At 34.2% G+C, this 25,659-nt stretch overlaps 1 protein-coding gene across 7 annotated transcripts in view; it reads left to right on the top strand.

Annotated features, from left to right (window-relative positions):
* LOC150108925 (myocardin-like) overlaps nucleotides 1–25,659 on the top strand; it is a 456,675-nt gene that overhangs the window by 210,457 nt on the left and 220,559 nt on the right. For 2 of the 7 annotated variants that reach the window (XM_090410977.1, XM_090410968.1), the window contains exon 1: nucleotides 20,631–21,841. The exons of the other annotated variants lie outside the window; for them this stretch is intronic. In XM_090410977.1, the coding sequence (XP_090267103.1) occupies nucleotides 21,748–21,841 (94 nt within the window). In that variant the 5' untranslated portion in view covers nucleotides 20,631–21,747. Of the gene's footprint in view, nucleotides 1–20,630; nucleotides 21,842–25,659 lie in introns of those variants that run through there. 7 annotated transcript variants of the gene reach the window in all.

Genomic DNA, 25,659 nt, shown 5'->3' with positions numbered 1-25,659 from the left:
GAGCTTTTTTTTTTTTAGTGCCTTTTGTCTTGGTGTATGCCCCCCCCCCCTGACTAGCGATCTTCTCTGTTTGGTCGCACCACACCTGTCCCCATTAATTATTATTATTGTTACTTTTATTCACACATTTGAAATACAGCCAAAACAAGATATCATTCACAACAATTTGACTGGCGATACAGTGCAATTCAGAGTCTATCCAAGAATCTAAGAATAGGTTGTCACGTAGTAGTAGCGTCGTAATATATGAACTCTTCCAAGTAATGGCGTGTTTTCTAAAGCATATGTGTTTATATCGTTGATGTTTAATTCTTTTAAATAGATAACTTTTTTAATTGCACTGTCTGTTTAAACTGACAGTGCAATTAAACTGACCTTGGTCTGTTTAAGACACAACCGACCATCTTCGATTGCCAGATCTCCATATTTAGTATTTTTTTTGTAAGTTCTTTGTTGTTGCTGTTATCACTGAGAATAGCACTGCGATGTCAGTAATCAAACTTGTTGATGTTCAGTAATTGTGATGTCATATCTATGGGGATCAAAAGGCAGATCAGTTTGCATTCTAAAGTTCCAGTGAATTTTAGCAGTTTCGTTTTCCAATTTCCCAATTTTATGTTGTCACCAGTTATCAGAAGTAGGAAAACAATATTTTTTTGCATATATGCCATTGAATTATCTTGGCCACTCATGGCGGTTATAACAGTTTGAGTTATCTTGCTGCAGGCATTTATGAGATGTTCTACAGCTTCATCTTTCTGATCGCATGATCTGTATTTAGCAGTATTATCAGTTTTTGATTTGATGGCATTAGTTTGCAACGCTTCTTCTTAAGCGGCTGGAATAAAACCTTCTATTTTTTTTTCTTAATATATCCATATTTTCGTCATTGCCACGTCTTGGTCTTTCTAATTTTTTCCCTCAGTGTTTCTCGGAAATTGGCCACAGGAAGATTTATTTTTCCAGCTCATAAATCAGTTATTTGTTCTTTATTGTAATCGAATTTATTTCGTAATACATTTAGAAGACCCTGTGAAATGGCTTGGAGCAAGCAGTACTATTGTGGATGTACTGTAATTTTTTAAACCAGTTTATTCGCAGTAGACCCCCCCCCCCCATTCGCCTGTTCTTCTTGGTAGACACAGCCAGTCATCGTCACTTCGTGGATATGATGCGTGATCATTAATTTTCGAGTTTTGTGGTGTAATTTTTCTAAGTGTTTTTTGGTTCAGTTGATTATGCCAGCTGTATGTTTGATCACTTGTATAGCCCAGAAGTTCATTGCTCGGGTTGTGTTGAATCCATTAAATTTTCTCAGGGTATTCCGGACTCTTTTGGTGTATTCCTCAGCTGCTATGTTTAACTTTAGAGTGGAGAATATCACTGGCTTCTAATATTGCTAGGTATTGTTCATTAGTTGAATTTGTTTTTATACATTTCTCCTAATTAAAATTCTTAGTATCATTTTTCCTCTTTTAATAGATGAAGTTGTGTATTCATCCCAACCAAATTTCATTTTGGTACCCTTGAAATATAAACCGCGTTCCGTAATGAGTTTATTTGCTGTGCGGATTTTCTATATAATTTCAAGTATATAAAGTAGATGGGAAATTTTTATATTATTTTTAGAAATTTCATATTGAAGTTGTGTTTTCTTCAAAATCATTGACGAAGATATCAAAGAAATATTGAAGAGTAATGGTGACAAGGAATCAAGGAAAATTCCTCCTTATTAAAGTTGTTTTACATGATTTCATAGCAGCAGACAGAAACGAAGATATGTTTTCGCTAATTCCGAATCTTTCTAGTGAATTTAGAACCAAGACTGTGAGAGGGAAGGAGTCGAATGCTTTCTTGTATTCTTTCCACACCATGATCAAGTTAGTTTTCGTCTGTTTGAATTTCTGTGGATCATCATTTTATCTATGAGAACCTGGTCTTTCATTCCGCAGCGTTTTTTAATTGCCCTATTGATAAATGTGATTATCTGGTAAATAATGGTACATAGAATTTGTTATGATTGTGAACAGCTTAAATGTACTTGGTAGGTAACTTGTTGGACGATAGTTACTTGAGTTGCACTCTTATCCTTTTATTATTCGAAATGTACGCCCAGATATCATCCAATCTTCAATTGAGCTTGATTGCAACAAATTGTTCTGCCATTCGACTATGGATGCTGGTTAGATGCCTTAACCAAAATCCAGTAATTTCTTTTGTCAGGTCCAGTTTTTAATTTTTTAGTTTGCGCGCTATTTCTTGAGCAATAAAGACATTTTACGTTAATTTTCTTTCATTTCTGATTCTATTTCCTTAATCCATAAGACATTTTTATTATGTTCAAACAGTTGTCCCAGCTTGATTTCCGAAATTCGAGTGTTTCTTCTTTTTACTGGAGATTGATTCTTTGATTCTGTATTTCCCTATAGCAGTGGTTCCCAACATTTTTGTTTCCTAGAGCACATTTTAAAATACCGGTAGGGTGACGGGCATCATCAATTTTTTCAATTTTACTTGAAATTTTACTTTTACTTGATTCACTCATTTTAGGATTAAAAATCAGAATATTTCAAAAATGTAAGTACAAGACACCGTTAAAGTTATGCGCATATATCTAGCAACAGATAATGAACAACTTCGAATGCGCGTCTACTTTACATTATATGGGTTTAATACTCGTCATGTGTCATTAACACATGCGTCATATAGCATGCCATGAATTGTTGCCATGCTTATTTCAAACTATACGGCACACGGTTGAACAGAGGCGGGCACCCACAAATCGGTCGACGGGCGCCATGGTGCCCGCGGGCCTAGGGTTGGGAACGCCTGCCCGATAGAGATTGGAAGGTAGGATATTACTTCAGTCCAAATTGAATATTTTGGGCTGAAGTAATTCAGTCCAAAAGTGATTCTTGATTCATATATTTAAATTTTTGTGCAGTTGCAACGATTCTTTGCTTTAGTTCAATTACTATAGGAATTATTCTGTAAGTCAAATTATATGTTTGTTTGTTTTTTTTTCCATCGGTTGTTTTTAAGATTTTTTAAGTTGCACGCAGTTTGTTGACGTTTCTCTCCAACTGGATTTTTCATGGTGCTGATTGCTGCATCTTCGACTCCTGCAATTTGCAACAAAGTTTCATTGTAATGATATAGGCTGTTCTATGTAAGAGCTGATTTGTTTCCTTTATAAACTTTTAGTTGTGATTATTTCTACTACGGTATTTGCGTATAACATGAGCTGTTGTAGCCTACATTTATTAGGACTTTTAATGTTGGTATTCTTAGACGCCCACTTATGGAGTTTTCATATGTTCCAATATGTCCGACTTTAGTTCGCGTTACATTTCTGTCGACGCATTCTGAGGAAGACCGTCAAGTTGGTGATCACCGAGTTGAATATTGAAGCTAGATACAGCTACCTTCTGATGAGTTGTTGCCGCTTGAGCTGTTGATTTGTTACGTTAACTCTTGCAGCTCAAGTTCCATTTTTTTTCCCCTGGAAAATAAAATTCTTTTGATCCATAAGTTCTTCTTTGTTCTGTTGTTGCAGACTCTTGGAATTTTTTGTTTCCAAATCATGCGTATATACGTTTTTGTAAAAACGTGTCAATTTGTAAAAAAAATGTATAGCACCCTTGTTTTCTTCTAGACTCCATCTTTTCTATTTGATGTCTTCCAGTTGATTTTCATCTTCCTGCTCTGATTGTTTCCAAGGTAGGAGAACAGGATCCTGCAGTCGATGAATCCGGTATCGATTTGTTTGCTTTTCACCATTAAGATGGGGGGGATGTGAATACTGTTAGTCTGGCTTCTCATTTAAGACCTTTTGACGACGGTGGCCCTTCGGATAGCTGTGCTACCGCCAACATAGCTCTCAACATCACCGATGCACGCATTTCCCCCTCCGGCACGACAAGGCCTTATTCTTTGGGGGAGATGAGGTATTATTATTGTGTTCGTTTTCGTACTCGCTTAAAGATATTCTGCCAATGTAGTTTAGTTGCTGTTTTGTTATTTTTGCATGTTCTATGCAAAAATTACAAAAATTTTTATTTCCTTAATCGCGTAACATTAATTCTGGCATTGACTTAGGTACTACCGTTATTCTTAGTCACATTGTTCTTTTGGCAAGAGTACTATCGCGGATCCTCATGGATCCGCGATAGTACTCTTTATTTATTTATTTATAAATAAATAAATTTATAAATTTATTTCATTGAGTTCTGATAGGAATGGATGTTACATGCGAAATTGCGATCCATCCCTATCACACACGCGACCAGTTATGTTGAATAATTTGGTTTCTTTTTTTGGCTGTTCTTTGCTTATTTTTTCTTTACATACATTCTGTGCATCCATCTTGCATAATCTAGTGCATGCTTTCAATGCTTGCAAAGTATGAATTCTCACAATTATTAAACTCGCGTAAATGTTTCTTTTGTAAGTTATAAGTTATCACTGAGAAAAAAAAACTGTCCCAGTAATATAAAAAACAATAGACATGTTTAATTAACATTACAGTGTATACCGTAAGGTAAAATTTAATTATATGAGTGCCAGTATAGGTAACAAAGTGGACAGTGTCACTTCTTTGCAACCAACCGGTTGTGAGTTGTAATCCAACCGGGAAGTGTGTTAGATGTCAGATGAATTTTATTTTATTTATTTCCCTGTGCTTAGTGGCCTACGGTGATCCTTAAAAAAAAAAAAAAAAAAAAAAAAAAAAAACCTACTGTCTGTAGACTGGCTCTCTGAGTAATATTATCTTATCTTCGACTTACGGTGTGTGCTATCGGTTTCCAACTTTTTATACAGGGTCATCATTAAGAAAGAGAGAGAGAGTCCGTATTTATTATTTGATTCTGAGTGCAGTTTCGACTTTTTGAAATCTTTACTGCCTGTAAGAAGTGTTCATTATAATGACATCTCTTCCGATCACTGTACACCCTCATTATAATGTACGAGGGTGGTCTGAAAAGTTCTCGGCCTCGACCATAGATGGCAACACTATCGGTGTTTTTTTTTTCTAAGTTGATACATCTGTCATAAGCATCCATGTGAAATTGCAAGTCATTCTATCAAGTAGTTTTATACAGCTGTCTGAAGCAAAAGTGTCGTCTGTATCCCTTGAAATGGATAAAATTGAGTATTGTGCGGTTATAAAATTCTTTGTAAAAGAAGGTTTAATGCGAAAAGAAATTCATTCGAAGTTCATAAAAGTTTTTGGGCACTTTTCTCCTTCGTTTTCGACAATTAAGAAATGGGCTGACGAGTTTAAATGTGGCCTTACCAGCCTTGAAGATGATCCACGTGAAGGACGTCCAAAAAGTGTAACACCCAGAAATCTTTGATCAAGTGCACGATATGGTATTGGATGACCAGCGAGTCAAAGTGCGTGAAATTGCTGAGACTATAGGCATTTCAAAAGAACGCGTAGGATATATTTTGCATTAGAATTGCAAATGAAAAAGCTTTGTGCAAGATGGGCGCCACGCTGATCAAAAACGCACTCGCATGAAAATCTCTGAACAGTGCTTGGAGCGTTTTAAAAGAATAAAGCTGATTTTGTGCATCGATTTATTACTATGGATGAGACTTGGATTCACCAGTACACACCAGAATCCAAAATCCAGAAACCCTATTCCCCAGATTTGGCTCCCTCTGACTTCTATCTCTTCCCAAAACTACAACTCTTCCTTGCTGGTCAGCGTTTTTCTTCGAATCAAGAGGTGATTGTAGCTGTAGAGGGATATTTTGCAGATCTTGCTGAGAACCACTACAGGGACAGGATAATTGGCGCTGGAGCATCGCTGGAATAAGTGTATTAGTCTTAAGGGAGATTATGTTGAAAAATAAAAATAATTTTGAAATTATAAATTCGTTTCTTCATTGTTAGGCCGAGAACTTTTCATACCACCCTCGTACATATACTGTTGTAACGAATGATGTCTAATGCGTTATTGTAGATGGGGGTATTAACTCTTTATTCTAATTAGTAGTGCGCTTTTGCTTTCATAACTTTTCTTACTTATTCTATTGTGTACTATGTTTATCCACCTTTCGCATCTACTAGTCGTATGCCTATGAACACTGGAAAATTCATTTGCTGAGACTGCGCCATCAGTATTTCTATATCGGCTTAAGACAGTAATGCCTCCGTTAGATCTTTCTTACTAGCATAAATTCCTTCAATAAAGTTTACATAAACAGTCGTGGTTTCTCAAGTACTTAAACTACGCCTTTAATGCCTTAGTTGTTTCCCCACTCACAAGTCTGAGTTTATTTAGGAACAGTGCATTGTAAATTAAAAGATCAGGTGGCACTCTATTGACATATAAATAAAACACAGTTTGTTATTTATTTACATTAATAACAAACTACATTAATTAAACGACAGTGAGGTTACTCTCTCTACCTATCCGTTAGACTTTTACCATAAACAAACAAACTTTCCCTTTTCAATACTAAATAACTATACAATATAATTACTCAATTACTTCTCTGCTTATTAAATCAAATTATTGAAACTAATTTCTTCACAAAGAAGTTAGCTAACTATGCTAAGTTATTTCACATATCTTATGCCAATTATTAACATGCCAAATGACTCTCTTATGGACACTTCTTATTACAATTAAGTTAATTCTTATCAGTCCATCTATAACGTATCTCCTAGATTACAAAAGGAATGTACAACAACAAAAGATGGAACAAACTTACAGAGACTCTGTCGCTCACTCATCCAAAGGTCTTGCACTAAAGTCCCTATTCCTTTTCTTTCATCTCAGGTCTTAGGCTTCCTTCTTGAATGTCTTGCTTAAGCGGCATCTCGTCAGAATATTGGCGGGCATTGGACTGCAATCTGCGGTACACGAATAGCTCAGGCAAAAGGTTTCAGCATACGGACGATTTCTCTGGCGCTTGAAGTTCGCTCTGCAGCTATTGCTTCGGTTGATCTCCCGCGGCAAAAGACTTCCGACCGACACTTCGCTCAGGTATTTACATCGGCTGTTCTCTTGTCGGGCAGCGGAAACTTGTTTGAAACTTGCCGATCTCTTTGATACTAACCTTTGAAGGTGTTTATATGCAGAGCTCGCAAAAAACTTTCTCATACACTTAAATCGTAAACAACTTTCTTATGCCTTTATGTAGAGCTATTATACAAAGTTCTGGTGGCAAAGCATTACCTTCATTTTTGACATTCTAGAAATTTTTGTTAAAGCAGTAAGTACAGTCAATTCTCATAGGGTTATTTACATTAATATTTAGCATAAAATATATAGAGACATACAAGGTTATTTTTGTAACAATCTCATGAGATTTGACCTCTGTAAAAATCGATGTAAAGCTCTTTGGCATTTCCAGGCTACATCTAGTTTTACACTGTATTTGCAAATGGATGATTTAGCAGAGTTTTATGTAATAATCCCTATACTTTAAATACTTTTTTCAGTCACACGCGTTTCTCCTATAGTTTATTCTAATAGATTGATGTTTCACTCTTGAGGGAGAGAATTTGCTGCGCGTGTTTTTTTTTTTTTAATTTACAGTTTGCTTTATTATTGCTTAATCTTTAATGGATATATTCTTAACAGCAGGAAAGACTCCAATAGAGAAAAAAAAATGGCGCGTATGTTGAAACTTCTGCTCTTCAGAGGACTGTGACGACGACCCATTGCAAATTCGTCGTACGTTGATAAATACTTTTATTTTCACTCTCCTCCGGTACTCCACTCACAAGGGATTCTGACTTTGACCTCAGGGCGTTATAAATGTGGTGCAGAGAGTCAGTTGGCTAGAGAACACATGCAATTGACAGTCATAAGGGGTCAAACCAGAATATTTATATTTTTTAACTGATTTGTATGTATATTAAGTCATTTCAAATCACTTACTCGGATTAGCCATTAGCTATATAAAAGTAAGAAATTATAATAACCTATGTGTATTGTTAAGTTTGAAGAAATAATTAAAATGCTTACATTTTAAAACATTTTATATTAACGTCGTTTCCAACGAAAGATTAAGCTCGTGATCTAGATCAGTGCTTTCCAAACTTATGGATGTAAAAGCCCCTTTGGAAAAATTAAAATATTTCACGGCCCCCATCGAAAAAAAAATCGTAATACAGACATATATTATTATAACATTTATTGTTTTTATATTCAATACAAAAATATACAGGGAATATTGCAAAAATCAAATGTAAATATTTCATTTTTAGTATCGTACATACACATTTGGCATGACTTTAAAACATTTGACTTAGTCTTAAAACATTTTAAATTTGTTTTGATTATTTCACGCTCCCCTCAATAAAACTAACGGCCCCCAAAGGGACCGCGGCCCACTGTTTGGGAAGTGCTGATCTAGATTGCATTAACAGTTATCTGTGCAGTTTCGCATTATACTTGTTCAGAGCATTATGGGAAAGTGGTTGTATTTCAGCTGTTGTCAAGGAAATCAAAGTGTTCTGTCCCTACTGATGGCACGTGTCCCAAAATATCTTCTGAACTGTTTAGCAACTGGAGCGTGCACACAGGTCATGTGACTTGGAAGGCAATAATGGTACCTTTCATTCTTTCGTCTGTTGATTTTTCCAGTGTCAAGGGAAAAACAAGATGTAAAAGAAAAGCTGTTGTTTGTGGCGTCGTTCTCAGTCTGATAAATGTTGCTCTCAATTTGTAAGTTAATCTATCAGACAAGGATTACTGTAAGAAGTTGCTTTCGTTTTATATCGAGTACACTCTGTACCAATCAGCGCTGTGACCATTTTTAATACCTGTTGTTGAGTTCTTAGAGAAGGTTTCGTTCGTTTGACATCTTCCAGCAAATAGTTGCGATTTTGATGCTGGGATTTTATTTCCACACACTGCTAAGAAATTAGACAAGTACTGTTTCTTCACACGCTTTGTTTTTTCTTGGATAATTTAAAGCGACGTGAGAAAATTCATTTGGCTCGATGCTTTTTTTTTTTCCAATTCTTCAAATCGTTCCAACTGTTGGTTATCTGAATTATAACAAAATAATTTGTTTCTTCGGACATTTTGAGGTAAGCTCGCTAGTCGCATCTGAGATGAGAGAATTCCTCCTTCAGCAAATTGTTTTTTACTTGCACTGAACCGACAACAACTGGAGAACACATGTAGATTATGCCTGCCGTTAGGTGTTCTGATCAAAATATTAAAACAACCAATCTTCTCACATTAATAAACTTGGCAAGTCATAGACAAAAACGACTTTCTTCAATTTTGGCTTGTCTAGCAGAATATCCTTCTGTGACCCTTTTCTTAAAGATATAGAGTTTATTGTTTATTTATACATTCATTATTCGTTTCTACTGTATCTGTAGACCATACAACTTAGCTAATTGTGCCGTACACTGTCTAGCCAATGCAATGTAATATTGATGCCTGAATCCTTTTAGTATTTGTTATTCCCAACAACTTTCAAGGAAGGATGCTTATCTTCTAGGATACTCCGATTCTTTACATCTTTTCACAAAATAAATAAATAATAATAATAATAAAGTTTTTTGCTCACCATACTTTGCAGTACACGAATGCAATTCTAATCGTGGAGATGTTTGTTTGAAAACACTATATTATTTAGTGTTTTGTTTATTTTTTTTATTTTTTAAAGTTCTGTTGCATCTTGCTTGTCTGAAGATAAGAATGCCGTCTACTTATTCAAGGCCACTATCTTTCTAACGCCGTCCTCCTTTTCTATACCTTAATGCTTTTCATAGGTTTCCCTTAAGGCCAGGCGATATAGCAGTCTGTGTCACCCTTCTTTTCCTTGGTTGTAAAGCAGTTGCTCTTTGGCCATAAAAAAAGCCAAAAAAGAGATTTTTCGTATTGTAATCCCCTAATCTTACAAATAATTTCTGTATATATTATTTTTATTTTGTAAATTGTTCTCACAAATTCTGTATTCTTGCAATGAAAGCGAAATTATTTCGAACTTGAATTTGAAATGTATATACATAGGGAGGAAAAATGCAAATCTATTCAAAAATATTTGAGAACAGTAAACAGAACCAGCAGGGGGAAATATTCGTAAAAGGAACATAAGGTGAAAATAAGGATATAAATAAGCATTATAGGAATTCAAAATGAGAGAGGAAAGATGGTCTCATTGAGGGAAAAACGTTTCGGAATTAGAAAATTAATTTAGAGAGCTGCTCAACAAATCCTCAATAACTCCCACCTAGAGATTAGTACTAGTAGCCAATGTAAATAATGAAATAGAACGTCAAGAACCAACCTTGGAAGAAGTAGAAAATGTAACAGAATCATATTAAAAAAAAAAAAAAAAAGAGACGACGACCAAATACCTGCTGAACTTATTAAAAAAAAAAAAAAAAAAAAAAAAAAAATGAAAAATCATTAGTCAAAAAATTACATTTTATGTAAAGAAATTTAGTAGCAGAAGAAGACAAAACGGACATATTCTTTAATGATTCTGGTTCATAGGAGGGGGGAAAAAAAGAAATTATCTATAATTTCTTTTTTTTTTTCAAAGTTTAATTTCTATATACACTATAATTTGTACAAAGTGTACAAATTAGAGTGTGTAAGTGTGTAAGTTTCTTTGTAAGTGTACAAAGAAACTATAATTTCTTTGTACACTGATATAATTCAGTGTACAAAGCTCATTACAGTTTGTTTACAGAGTTCGGAATAACCACCCACCCCAAGGTTTCTTTCAAGAAATACAAAAATGAAAATATGCACAAAAACAACAATGCAGTGATGAAGCTTATATAAATGCTAAACTTGAACATTAACAAAGAATATATATATATATATATATATATATATATATATATATATATATACAGGGTGTTCGGGATAAATTTGACAGTTTCGTAAGGAAAAAGAAAATCTTCTTTGTATCTATTAAATTTAATGAATTGACAAAAAAACATTACAGGCAGAGTTAATTACAATAATATCAACAAGATTTACTCAAAATAACCACCATTAGCATCGATCACAGCTTCAATTCTGCTTCGGAACCTCGAACAAGCTGATGCTACAGTCTCCCTGGGAAGGGCCGCAAAAACTGTTTTAATTTTATCCATTAACTGGGCTTTTGTATTACTGGAAGTGCGATTGGTGTCTTTTTCAACTGCGCCCCATACAAAATAATCCATGGGGTTAAGGTCTGGGGAGTTTGGAGGCCAAACATTTGGACTGGTGAAGTCGTAGAAATTTTCAGACAACCATTTTTGACTTTTCCCAGAGGTGTGGCAAGGGGCCGAATCCTGCTGCCATACATACGGCCTACCATTGGCTACCCTTGTTATCCAGGGCTTGACTACAGTTAGCAACTCCACGAACAAAGCCCGAATTCCAATGCCAGGGTTCTTCAACACCTGTTCCTGCAGATTTGCGAGGAATTCTGCTGTACGAACGCAATCAGATCGTCTGCTAGGGATCTTTCTTCTTGCTACATCCTCGTAGTCACCATTGCAAGTCTCTAGTTCATGCCTGATTGTTTTTACTGTATTCAGGGAGCATTGGGCAGCAGTCGTAATATCCTTATTTTGATGGCGGGCACGAATCATCATGATACAAGTTATTCTCTTCCATGATTCAGGTGGGTTCCAGCTATCCATCCTTTCTGACATCTTGTATATGAATGAAGAAGGGTCCAAACTTTTAAATGAAGAGAAGTGTGTGTTAATACATGTAACTTACGGAAAAATATAATTAATTATAAATATGTCAAATTTGTCCCGAACACCCTGTATATATATATATATATATATATATATATATATATATGTGTGTGTGTGTGTGTGTGTGTGTGTGTGTGTGTGTGTGAAAATGGAGTTCCCAGAAAAAATTTGGGTTTGGTAATAGAAGAACAGGACAATGGAGAAAGAGAGAGAAAGAAAGAAAAAATATTGTATGAGACACGTGATCGGAATGAAAGAGAACGCGTGCCAAACCATTTGAAGAAGCTCCAAAGAGAAAATGACCTAGAGGACGTCCGAGGAAAAAAAAAAAGGACATTAAGCAGAACTTGGGGAAGATGGAATACGAAGGATATCAGAAGGTAATTGCGATGCATTAATAGATGAAAGATCAATGTGCAGCCGGTCGAATTGAACTGCAACTTACAAGGGGATATCTACATTGTATAATCTGCAAATATGTTTAAACAGTATTTCTAATTCGCCCTTATTAGGTAAAATTATATAGATAAAACTAAGTATTATAAGTGCGTATCTTTTATGTTTTCTGAAAAGTGAAGACAATCTCCGAAAGGCGTGATACGAATAGTCTCACTACAAAATGTAATCAGACTTACAAGCGTGCAGCACATGCACAGTCTAAACAGGGTAGATTGCCTTGAATACAGACACAAATCATCACAACACTTGAGTCCAGACCATGTTTAGCAGACATACTTGACATATAATTCTGATTTTGTTATTATAAACAGATATAGCTATATCGTTTTTCTAATAAAAATTGAATTAAAAAGAGAGAGAGTAAAGGAGTCTTGAATCAGCGACTTACTAACAAAAACTACTTACCAGTAGCGTTACCATTCAGTCACACCTGATGTTCATATTAGTGCCTCTATAATTGTTTATATATAGCAAAGTATTATATTGATCACAGTTGAATTTTCGAGTCAGTATATCTGTTATTTTTGCGAGAACTATGGCTGAGTTACTTTATTCAAAATAGCTATATCGAACAATGGTACTATTCTAAAAATCCAACTGTATATCAAAAGTTATAGCGTGTTATATAACACGTCAGTTAGTTTTTCGCTTAATGTGTACCCTATACATATTTTATATTTAGCCTAATTTTACCACCAAGAGCAGGCCGTTTAAATCAAAGTTGAAATGACAAAGATTTCTTAAGTAGAGATCTCTTGAGGAATGCCAGGAGTATTGAACCTTTGACCTACCCATGCTACTAACGTACAAAGGTTAACTTATCTATTAAGCCTTTTGCGGGTGGGATTCACATTAAAAAAAATTAAATCAATAAAAATATACCAATGGAAACGTCTTTGGCATTTATGCCAAAGTTGATTCAGTTTCATCCAGCTAGAACGGGGTTATTTTTATTACTTTTTTGCACTTTTATGTCCCTTCCACTAATCCGATTAAAACCAAAATTAGAATGGCTTGAATGAATTTTGTAATGATACTAAATACTGAGTATATAAAAATCCATCCTTCCGAGTTCAGGACGACAGTTGTTCTTATAACTGTTTCGGCATTCTGCAGAGTGCACCATATAAGTAACATCATCTCGTTGTATACTTCATTTGAACTTATTATGAACATTTCATTGCTTACTAATTTGCATTGAACTCTAGTGAATCCTCTGAGGAATTTTTGCAGCTAAATTTTTCATTATTAAAATCTCTCTTCATGGTTACTATATGAGAAATTCCTTGCATTTCGTTGAGAAGACAAATGCTTTCATGTTGTAACCATCCGACCTCTTATCAACCTTTAATATAGTTAGAATGTTTGAGTGTCCACAGGTATGATATCGTTTGCAGGCTCTCTTCCCTCCCGATATTGTTCAAACACCACTTATGCACTTTTTTCCCCCCCAGTTTGGTAATAAATGATACGAATAGGAATATGTTTTTTGGTCTGATCTTATTCCTACTGTCGTACTTATTCGTGGGGGTCCTTTAAATTTTAGAGAATTAGATTAATTAAATTATTTTAGTTAGAGATTCGATTAGAATTAGATTAGTTAAATTATTTTAGTTAGAGATTCGATTAAAATTAGATTAGTTAAATTAGTTTATTTAGCGGTTAGAATACATATTCTGTAAAACTTATCTCGAGAATTTGGTGATTGACAAAACAAACAGAAAGATATTTTAACCATGGTTCAGCATTTTCTCCATTACTGTTGAACTTTTTCATGGAGTCTTTTGACAGACAAGCATCAGAAAATATGGCTCTGCTGTGTTGTCGACATTTTTATCATTTGGCCAGAAGCGGAAATTAAGAACCACTTAAGCGGCATTCATCCGCCCTACAGCAGAATTAGAAGACAACAGATCACCTGGCGTATCCCCATGGAGGGCACATCCATTCTGCATCCCTCCACCGGCACAAAACAAGGGAGGAGTAATCGAAACCTTGTGTGTTCGAGCTTACATTTCAAGGAATGCTGAGAAACGGAACATAGACTAGATCTCAGATACTACAAAAATTGTTATGAATGCAAACCAATATAAGACGTCCTACAGTAGTCTGGAAACTCAAACAGCTAGGATAACAAAGAACTACCATATATACTCAATACATGACTGATAGAATAGCAACGATATTGATGCAATCCGAAATAAAGGTAGATACCACCTCCTTGTGATGGTCTCACTCCACGCCAACAATCTCGGGGGAAAAAAAAACAGGGACTCGTTTTCAAATATTAAATGAAGGTCTTCAGGCTCTCTATCAGCAAATCAAGATGGCTACTGCTTACAATAGTTACATCCAGAAATTTAAAGAAGCTTCTGAAGTGTTACGTATTCGTACCCTGCGCAATAATAGTCAAGAAAACTTATATTAAAACTAGATTTGGTTCTCTCCCATCAAACATCTGAACCACGTGGGGATAGTATAATGAAGGACATTACGTTCTTCGTCTCAACAGTACCGCGCCAAAAGTATTGCTACATGGATATAATTGCGTAGCTCTTTAATCGTTTTATTCCTATACAGCTGTTTAAAAGTTGAAGTTGTTCTACAACAATTCACTGTTAATGAATAGTAAGTTTTCATTCTTTATTTGTAGTTAGTTTCGGCAAGCCTAAAAGATGAGGTATTATTCTTGTGTTGTGTATTACTCGTTTTTTACTCTTTTGGAGTTTACTAGTATCAGTTTGAGGTTATATCGCGAAATCTTACTCTAACGACCGACATAATGAAACGTGGGTTATTTTTTAATGTAGTTTAATTCACCATCATGTGAAATATATATATATATATAATGTATTTTTATATTACAGTATATATATTTATTTAATGTATTTTTATATTACAGTATATATATTTATTTAATGTATTTTTATATTACAGTATATATATTTATTTAATGTATTTTTATATTACAGTATATATATTTATTTAATGTATTTATATATTATGTAATGTATTAAAAATATGAACTGTGGAGACTGAAATATGACGACTTATAGCAAGTGCTCCAACGACTTCAGCTTACACCGTTCGTCGATAAATTTATCTACGTCAATCAACGGATGTTAATAATAATAGAAAGCCCTGTGTTAAGCCTTAGCTCGTTAGTGTATGCATTCTGAGTTTGGATGAAGAAAACCGATCGAGGGTGTCGATCGGTGTCCTGTTTTCAGAACATAGGCGAGAACAAAAAAAAAAGAAAAAAGAGTTAAAATGTAATCATAAATTTTACGAAGGAGGCATTTTGAAATTTTTGTAGAAGTATGCACGTTTTTCGTGCATACTTTCCTAACTCCAGATACTTCTGTTGGCAAAGTGCCTTTTATGTTGAAGGTCACTTTCGCCAACGTGTATTCCGACTTGGATTTTGTTCCTTCTTAAAAAAGCAGGTCGCCAGAAAGCATTTAATAATGTCTTCGCACGTTACCGACATCTCGTTAGCGAGCTCAATCGTCGATAGCCAAGCTTTTTTTTTTTTTTTCTCTCTCTCTCTCTCTCTCTCTCTCTCTCTCTCTCTCTCTCTCTCTCTCACACACACACACACACACACACACACACAGCCGTTGTTGGTCCAGAATCAGCAGCATAATTCTTATTGCGAATACTCCGTCTTGTTTTTAGCCTGTTTTTATTTAGCCCGCTGTTACAGTTAGTAAGAAACTTGTCTGTTTCATCGATAAAGAAAAAATAGACACGATTGAGATAACATGCTTAAAAATGGCATTATACATTAATCACTTTTTATTACCTTTCTTTTGTTTTATATCTTAGCTTGTTGCGAAGAAAGACAAATATGCTGACTCGGGTAGTTGTTTTAATCGAGAACTTTCTTTGAAGATCAAACGTAGTTTTTATGCCCTTTCATTCTCTCTTACAATAAGGTGTGTTATTAGTTATTGCGACGTCTCCGATGAAATTCGTATACCCCTTGAATTAAAAAAAAAAAAAAACATGAGCAGAAATATTACAGGCAGTTGAACTGAATGAAGAGAATTAATTATTTATAGGAGCATTTTTATTTATTTATTTTTAAGTAAGGAGTTAGAGTTCGTATATAGCGAGTGGAATGCACTTCAGGAGAGTAGAGACGAGTGCACACTCATTAGATTGAGTATAAAATAATAAAGTATGATAGGCTTTATGATTACCATACTAAAATATCAGTTTGAAAACATTACTCATGTCCGTCATATATCAAACAAAACTTATATATTTCCTCAGTTTCATTACTAATTTCCTAAAGAATTAATGGCTTTTAATCTCAAGGCGTGCATTGGGATTCCTTTCCCCCGTGTGAGACCAGCACTCTGATTTTTAATTCTGAAATAGCTTCAAAAAAGCACCATATTTGGCTTCGAGAGCAATTTCCAAATTATCTAGCCTTTGGACTGTCCACGAATTGTACAATATCCTTACAACTTTTTCATGGATAGTATTCGCATAATATATATTGTATATGTGTGTGTGTTAATGTCATATCACGAAAAAAGTAAATAACTTAATTAAATGACAAAATATATAAAAATTTAGAAATGAAAAAAAAAAAAACTTTATGCAGTATTTCTTTGTATGTAAACGCATTGTATAGACAATCGAAATTGATTTTTGAAGCTTTTAGTATATTGCTGCTGAACCAAATTGCAATACATTTTAAACCAAGTACTTTTTTTTTTCATTAAAATATATAAAAGAAGAAAATTATTACATGAATGTATGATTACATACATGGAACACATCAAAAACATTTCGATGCACGTTGGAACGTGATTAGTTTAGTAATAGGAAAAAATAATTTCAAATCTGAATCTATGTGTTAAACAGCCTATCTGATATGGACAAATATTATCTTATTATTATTTACAAACCAATATAATTAAATTAAATAGAATGCTTGATCTACGAATTAATATAAATTAAAACAAGGAATTTTAATTTATCAAAATTGAAGTTCTTCAAAGCAGCGCAGTTTGGAAAGGAGAGTAAAGCATTTAAAAAAAAAGAAGTTAAATGTCAGGTATCTCACGTTAAATTATTATTGAGAACATACGGCGATATCGGTTGGAATCGCTTAATAAAGTTTACGTTAATAAATTAAACGGATTTCTACGAAAGAAGGGTCCGCAAAACTTTAGTATTTGCGCCTGTTGACAAATGTACCAATTCTGAGTTCCATTTTATGCATCGTTCTACTATCCACATATCTTTCTTCGTTCGCAGTAATCATACATTACTGCGAACAGTGCTCTTCGCTGTTCGCAGTAATGTATGGTCTTGCGTTCTGTACTTGCGTCTTCTGTTTATTTGACAGCTTGAATTCTTGCTTCGATGCAACCAGATGGATAAATTGACTTTTTAATTGGTGATCTCAGCTGATGCGTTTATTTTCGTATAATTTATTTATTTTTTAATTGGTTGAGGGGTAGAAGAAGAAGAAAATTCTCATTTATGTATGCTTTTAATGGCATATTATTCGTGTTTTTGATAGCAAAGATCTGGATTTCAATGGTGAGCATGTTCTGGTAAGTATAATTAAATGGAAAATTTTCTTCGACATTTAATCGAGAAATTTGTATAATGCTTTTTCCCAGCATCTTGCGCTTAATTCTGAGTGTTTCCATAATATGAATAGAGATGTTAGCTAATATTTTTGGTCGCCATAATAAGCACATTTCTTCAACAGCAACCAGCTCTTAGGAATTGCAATGCAGAGAAGATTTTATGAATTTGTGAGATCTCATCTCGTGTTAAAGAGGCATTTAATTTTATATATCCAGTCTTTATGGATTGATTATGCTGTTTTCAATTTTTTTGCTAATGACAGAAAGTGCCTTTCTAATTTCTTCACGAAAGTGTAACTGTCCGGATCGTAGAGCATATGAATGTTGCTGCTTATCACCTCCTTTATTATTATTTTTTATGATGTGTATATATGTGTGTGCGCGCACTCGCGTCTTATGTGGGTGGTCATCTCCCTGTCTGAGACCTACTATCTATATAGGAGTTGTTTCCCCCCCTCTTTCTCTCTCTCTCTCTCTCTCTCTCACACACACACACACATATATATATATTTAGTGACCAACCACTAAATATATATATATATATATATATATATATTTTTTTTTTTTGGTCGCCATAAGCTATTATTTAATAAGATAGTTATTATTATTATTTTTTTAAATTTCAGTACCTAGCACAACTACTTATTATGATATATTTGTAAGGCTGCTTAAGAACTATCACTGCGCGTGAATGCAACAGAAACAACATTGTATTAAGATTTTTCATTGAATTAGATGGTATATTGTACTACACAAGAAGTTATGTTCTTGTTTTCATCCATGTTTATCTCTAGCATAAGCAAAAGTATTTCACGAATGACGGCTTGTATAATAAGAACATTTCTTTTTAATATCCATGGTCTCTATTGCTTCGGCTGTAATACAACCAAGCATTCACATCGTTTGGGACTGTAGAATTGTGAAGACACTGGAGCTGACTTGATAGCAAAGTTATATTTCTTTCTGTATAGAAAGAATATATTACTAGTGAAGTATTGAATCACTCCATAGTATGACAGTTGAGACTTCAGAGGTTAAATCAGTGCTGCAAGTATTCTTGGAGCGTGGATTATATATGACTTATCTACTCTAAGGAATAATTTAAGGAATTAAGAACTAATTTAAGATTTTGCATTATGCATTATAACGATATTCTGGGCGCTTTTGTATTGATTATATTTAATACCAAAATACATAATTAAGCTCTTTGAAAAGTTGGAATTTTGGGTCTGCAATTTTTTTCGCGATTCCAGAATGATAACTAATTCTATCTAGAATCGCGAACTGTAATTGCAGTTATGGCCCCAATGTTGGATTAATAGAATAGCAATTCAACATTCCGTAACTTAGAAAGTTACGGTTATTATAGTGTGCAGTGCAGGATGCGTCTCTTAAAATTATTAATTTTTCATTAAAATAGGTGCTTTTTTTTTTTGTTTGAAATCTGTAATTATAAAGATTGGTGTTGCTGCGTGGGTTATTTTGTTAGGCCTTATAAGTACGTTATTGGAATTGAATGTTAGTAATAAAATTAACTCCTCAGTGTTAATAAAACACAGCTTGCATTATGTGCAAGTTACACTTATATTGTGGACCACGCTTGCATCTGATGGTTAAGTTATAAATGGATTAGAAATTGAAAACATACAGGATCTTTATGAAATTTCACTTATTTTGAATTGGTTAAAAAATAAAACCATAAAAATTCACATAAATCGGGCGGACTTGAAGCTCTGGTGTATAAAATAATATACCAGAGCTTCACATTATTTTAATGTATAAAGAGTTAATGTTCGAAAAATAGATTTTTAATCCATTAATTTTTCATTAATGGAAAAAAATGAAGAAAGAGTGAACAAAAAGTGAAATTTCATTTCACTTATCACTTCAACGAAAAGTTGTCTCGTTTATTATTATTATTATTTTGTAATTGTCACTTGTGGTGACACATCATTTTCAAAGTGTTGATTCTACGGCAATATTTTTTAAATTTCGCAGTTCATTAGTGGATCTGGAAATGCTCACTGGACTGGATTACAATGCTTTTAGGGGACCAGCAGAACTGAATGACTATTGCACTCCTATTCTTATTATTGCAAATAGCGTCAGTCATTTTTAAAATTAAACGGGTCAAGTGGTTATATTTATTTTTCTCTTATTGAGACAATTAAATCATATTTTTGGCCCGGTGGGGGGGGGAACCAAAATTCTGTTTTTATTATTATTATTCATGATCACAAGGGGGGGGGATTTGGAAAACACTTCTAAATTTTATTAAAAATGATTAACTCTTCTTCTTCATCTGGAAATATTCTTATTATATTCTTCAGCTGGATTATTATTATTTTTTAAATTATTATCGCATTATATATTTTGTTTCGCAACATAATTTGATAATCCTATTTTTATATATGTAAATAACATAAAAAAAGAATATTCCTTGGAGTCTTCAAGAGAATTTTTTTATTTTTTTTGTAGATCTAAATGCTCATTTGTTCATAGTACAGTGCTAAAAATAGTCTAATAATTATGACCCTAGTAACGAAGAATATAATTGTTTTAGTGAATTAGTTTTGTTTTGGCTCGATAAGTTACTTGAAGTTTCATTCGTGTATAATTTAACGACAGACGAGAGACATAGCAAAAGTGACGACATATTCAGGTACACAGGTCGCCAAGTTCTAGGTGCTGGGCCAGCACATTACGAGCATCTGGGCAGGGATGGAGATTGTGTGTGTTTGTGCGTGTGTGTGTGAGAGAGAGAGAGACTGAATGTTTTCCTAGGGTGTTACTATTTTGGTTTCCCAAGCTGTGATGGAGCGCTGGCGTGAATCAGCTGCTGTCTTTAGCTGCGGTCCCGTCAGCTGGCCTACATGATGGTTGCCACCTATAAACATGTAGATACGGCTTGGCGCTCCCCATGGTCGGCAGTGGGGCTCCTCGCGTGCCGGCGATACACCATCATCCGCCGTAGCTTCCCACTATCCTTGCCGCCTTCACTATACTTCAAAGGATATAGTGTATAGTTCTGAAGATAAGATAGAGGCCACTACCCATATCTAAGCTCTTTTAAATTATAAGTTTTCTTTTTTGCACGCTCATTGACTTCGGTTTTCGCAAAGGAGGCGTCGGTCTTATCCGGGTGGATGAGAATTATCCGATTCTTCCCTCGATCGAACCCGGTTTTAAATCCCCGGTGTTAAACGCATTTCGAGCTATATTCGAAAATATTTTTCTGCAACGTTTCGACGTGAGTGGATTTTAACGAGTAGTTTCTGTAAATAAGTATTTATATTTAATTTATTTATACATTATATAGCTGTGTTTTAGAGGCCTCATTGTTAAAAGGCAGATCCTGCTGCACCTAGATTTATTTGATAAAGCGCGATCATTTAACTGCAATTAACGATTAGATCATCAGGAGTAATACAAATAGAAGTATATATCCCAAACACCAAGTCTTTGGCACAGGACAACGTAACAGTGCTCTTCGCTGTTTGAAGGTTTGTAATCAGAATAGGAAATAGGAAAGACAAACACAGGACATGTGATTGTAGAAGATGCTGCACCTACTGACCCAAGAGAATGTGCAGAGAAGTTCCCTGCCAGCTTCCCGGAAGTGTTATAGTGAGCAGTTGTAATGTTACTTTTATGTAACTTTGGCTCATCATTCCGAGGTTATACATCTCCAGAGCATGTGGTCCAGAAAGTTTCTATTATACAGCTGTGAGCATGGAACTTTAATTTATCTGTGACATGAAACTCAAAAAATGTATTTTTGTATTACCTCTGGCTTTCACTGTCAATGGGTTTGGACAGATATATATTGTGCGCGTGTATTGCGTTATTATATCTGGATTACTCTATTCGTGATGGAACTCTAAAACTGACTGTTTGAAATTCGTCTAAAACATTCTGAACACCTACATCCGTCAACAGTCCGTCCCAGGTGGCATCTTCTCTTCTCTTCTGCGTGTACTCATGCCATTTCCGAGTACAGCGGCCATGTTAGATTGTCAAGCTTCGGATAACAGCGGCAAGGAGGGAGATACCATTAGCTGTAAGCACTGCCAAGGTGAGAAGTTTGTGTAATGGTTCTGCCCATCCCTTACATTTTGGTTGTTTATAAATAAAAGAGCTCTTGTTCATTAGTGTTATTATTAATTTATCATGTATTATTTTTGCTTTCAGTTTAATATTTAAAAAATTGTAAACCTGTAATTTAATGCAATATGCCATTAAATTTTACTGCAGTTCGTCCCACTTGATCAATTAAAAAGTACATTATTGATTGGTAAATAAAAAATAAAGTCTGCTGATTAGAGTATTTAAAATCTTTCGTTGTACTTCAGTTTCATTATAAGAAAATACTTTTAAATGATAGTTCCGATTTTTTAGTCACGTTTGACACAAGGGTGGACTTTCACACTCTGAAATGTTCTAACACATATTGGAACACATTGATGTCTAATTCTTTCTTCGTAATTTTATCTGCGATTGTGTGTGTGTAGGGGGGGGGGGGGTTGCATGTATTCACCACTCTGCACATATCATGTAAAATGCATAAATGATGGTGGTAAATCTCTCATTTTCTTCATGGGAATGAGGAATGATGTGGATGATTGTTAAACGAATCTTAAATGATACAGGAGCGAGGAAGAAACGATGCCATCTGGAAATGCGTGCACACACGAATGCATAAGAATTCTAAAGTCACGCTGTAAGGCGGTTGTAGAAAGTATTCACTTTAATATCCCTTCAACTTGGAAACTGGTTCGTAATAGACAAGTGCACAAACTTCATACTAGCCACATTTTCTGTTTCTTCAGTTTTTGTATAACTCAAAATAGATTAGATAAATAATACTGAGTTTTAATAAGTTTTCTGAGACTTTTTTTTTAATTGGTGATGTGGATCCCTCTGTGAAGTTTTTTTTCCCCCTTTCCTTCACTCCGCCCATACCACTAAATATGTGTGTGAAGACATGCATCAGAATTATATTAAAAAAACAACTTAACTTTGGATGGAAACCGTACTAACTCTGGTTATTATTCACATTCTGTCTTATTCTACTTGGTCATAAATAAGCGGTGTTGAGTTCACTTTTATGTTTTTTAGGAGAAAATCGAAACAAAAAAACTTCCTCCCATGTTCCAAATCATATCCCAAAACAAACAAATTCAGTAATGAAATGGTACAAAATAATAATAATAAAAAAAAAATCGACTAACAACACATAAACCATATACTGACTAATCAACACTAATAAAACAAAATCGATACATGGGACACAAGATTTTTTCCTACTTGTGCTGTTGTGCCATTCGTACTCATAGCCTAATTTATTTCTCTTTCAATCTATTATTTGCATTACTATTTTACATCATGAAACGTATTAAAATATTCAACAGTGTTTAACTCATCACGTAGCAATCCATAAACATTCAAATTGCAGTTAATATGAAAACAATGAATTATCTCTTTCTGATTAATTAGCAGCTTGTAATCAGCGCTGTTGTGAATATTAGATTATTACTCTTAATTTTAATAATTAATAAACATAAATAAATAGACACACTGTCCACTCAACCAACCAAGCCGCCTAACACAAACTAAGAATAATAACATTATCATCATGTTAAACAGAGCTTCTTATACACATATCTTCAGTATTCTTAATTACTATATTAATTCTAATTATTGGTATACCAATCAATATTAATACAGTAATTGCTATTTCCAGACGATAATAGTACATGCTTCAGCTTATTTTTAATCTAACCTCCACCGATAACTGATATCTAATTCATTTTTAAAACTACCCGAATTCTTCATCGCTTTAACCTTTGTCGAAGACCATTCAATATATATATATATATATAATCCATTAAAAAAATGCGCTTCTTTAATTGTTATCTTCGAGCTTTTAATGATGTTTCAGGCAGGTGCATTTAAATCCGGCTATCTATGTATGATTCATTTAATGAATTAGCCTGTAAAACCTCACTTAAGTCTTTCTGTTAAGTTCAAATAAATTACAGCTTACCAACTGATTCATATGAGACAATTCCTTCTCACACACTGAGTTAATCTTCACTGAATATTCTTCATTCTTTTGACATCTAATTCAAAACCTGGTTGATTGACCCAAGTTACCAGTCGGTATCACAACTTCTTATATCCTGCAAGTTAAACTTCTTTTAATTTAACCAATAGGCTAATAAATTCTTCGAAATCGCATATATCTTTACGTTTATTCCATATTAAATTTTCATCTTCACGTTTACTGTTCAAACATTTTAAGATCACCCCGAGTTCATTTGAATAGTGGGTCCACTTGTAATTAACTAAATCATACAAGTCTCTTCCCACTAAACTTCACCCCCTGTCGTCTACATTTCAATTAATTTGTTATCACTATCACCAGATAATCATCGGTACCAATTTGATTTGTTGTAATCGGCTAGTCCATATGTAGAACTATCAGAGGTCTAGTTGAAATCCAAACAAATCACTTCATTATCGTAGTTATATTTCTCTTGTGACCTCTTCATAAAAATTCGATCAATTTTGACATGTTTGACAAAATTGATCGAAACCATGCTGCTTTCTCTCTATCCATTTTCACTGAATAAGAATCCTAAATGCTTTCCCATTGCTCTCTCAAAAACATAAGACTAACTGACTTATAATTCTCCATTTTTTTTATGATGAATCTCCTTTACGAATTGGGATAACTCTTGTCAATCAGAAGGAACAATTCCTAATCCCCACTGCTCATTAAACGTAACTAAGTAGTATTTTTTTTCTTCTTCTTTAGCTAGTTGAACCTCTAAAGTCTAAGGTGCATGTACCAACTTCTTCCATTCCTTTGTCTTGAGCTTTTTCATTTTATACCATTCCATTTCATTAAGTAGTATCTTTAATTCACAAATTGGTTAAGTATAATTGTTGTATTTATCAACCAATTTGTATTTTTCGTTGAGAATTTTCTTAATCACTTATCTTTAAGAACTTCATTGCTCATACAACTCCCTCCAGTCTAATTGTAAATTTACTTCTTGGAATAAATTTAAAACGGTGTTTTGCTAGATATCCCTAAGTACCATCATTTAATATTAGTTTTCCATATGTGAAACTACCTTCAGTAGATGCTTTCTGGTTATTTTTCCATATACCTTCAAATTTAATTTCTTAAAATACCAAAATTTTCCTCCTTTATTTTTTTGACCTGATTGACCGAGTGGTTAGCATACCTGCTTTCCAACCAACAGGCTGCTGGTTCGAATCCCGCCATAGGCATAGATGTTTGTGATTGCCTTTTGGCTGGCGATGAATTTCATTGACCACCCCTCAGCTTATTGGAAGCCTGAAGTGGCATGCTTGGTCTGTAGAGTAGGGTTCCGGACTATATAAAACATAATAAAAATGAAAAAAAAAATAGAAAACACACACACACATAAAATTGATAAAAATAGAAAAACAAATCCCTAGCCAGCCCACGATACAAAATGCGTTGTAGGTTTAACCTTTAGTGGAAGGGAACAACATAGAAAAAATAATTATTATTTCCGTTCACGAAAGGTTTGATCTCATGGTATACACATGAGTATTCTGGACAGGTAAAGCGGAGATAATTTGGAAATCCAAAGATCAAATATGGAATTAAGTCGCTTTAGAACTCCAGTAATTGGGACAGTGTCTCACAGCAAGGAACTGAAATCGTGTAACATTTAGACTTTCATAAAACATTCATGCTACAGTAGGATTAATTTACATCCTTTTGGTTGGATAATCTTATTCTGGATAGTGCAATATCTCTCCAGCATCGCTTAGGGAGCCCTTATAGTTTCCTAACTTGAACTACTTTATAAAAAAATTCATAACTTTATA

The sequence above is a fragment of the Typopeltis vanoorti genome, chromosome 2, assembly GCF_054136105.1.
Source record: "Typopeltis vanoorti isolate ZY-2024b chromosome 2, IOZ_Tvanoo_1.0, whole genome shotgun sequence".
In the NCBI taxonomy this organism is placed as follows: Eukaryota; Metazoa; Arthropoda; class Arachnida; order Uropygi; family Thelyphonidae; genus Typopeltis; species Typopeltis vanoorti.
The sequence above is the reverse complement of the archived record's forward strand: the minus strand, read 5'-3'. Positions and strand labels throughout refer to the sequence as shown.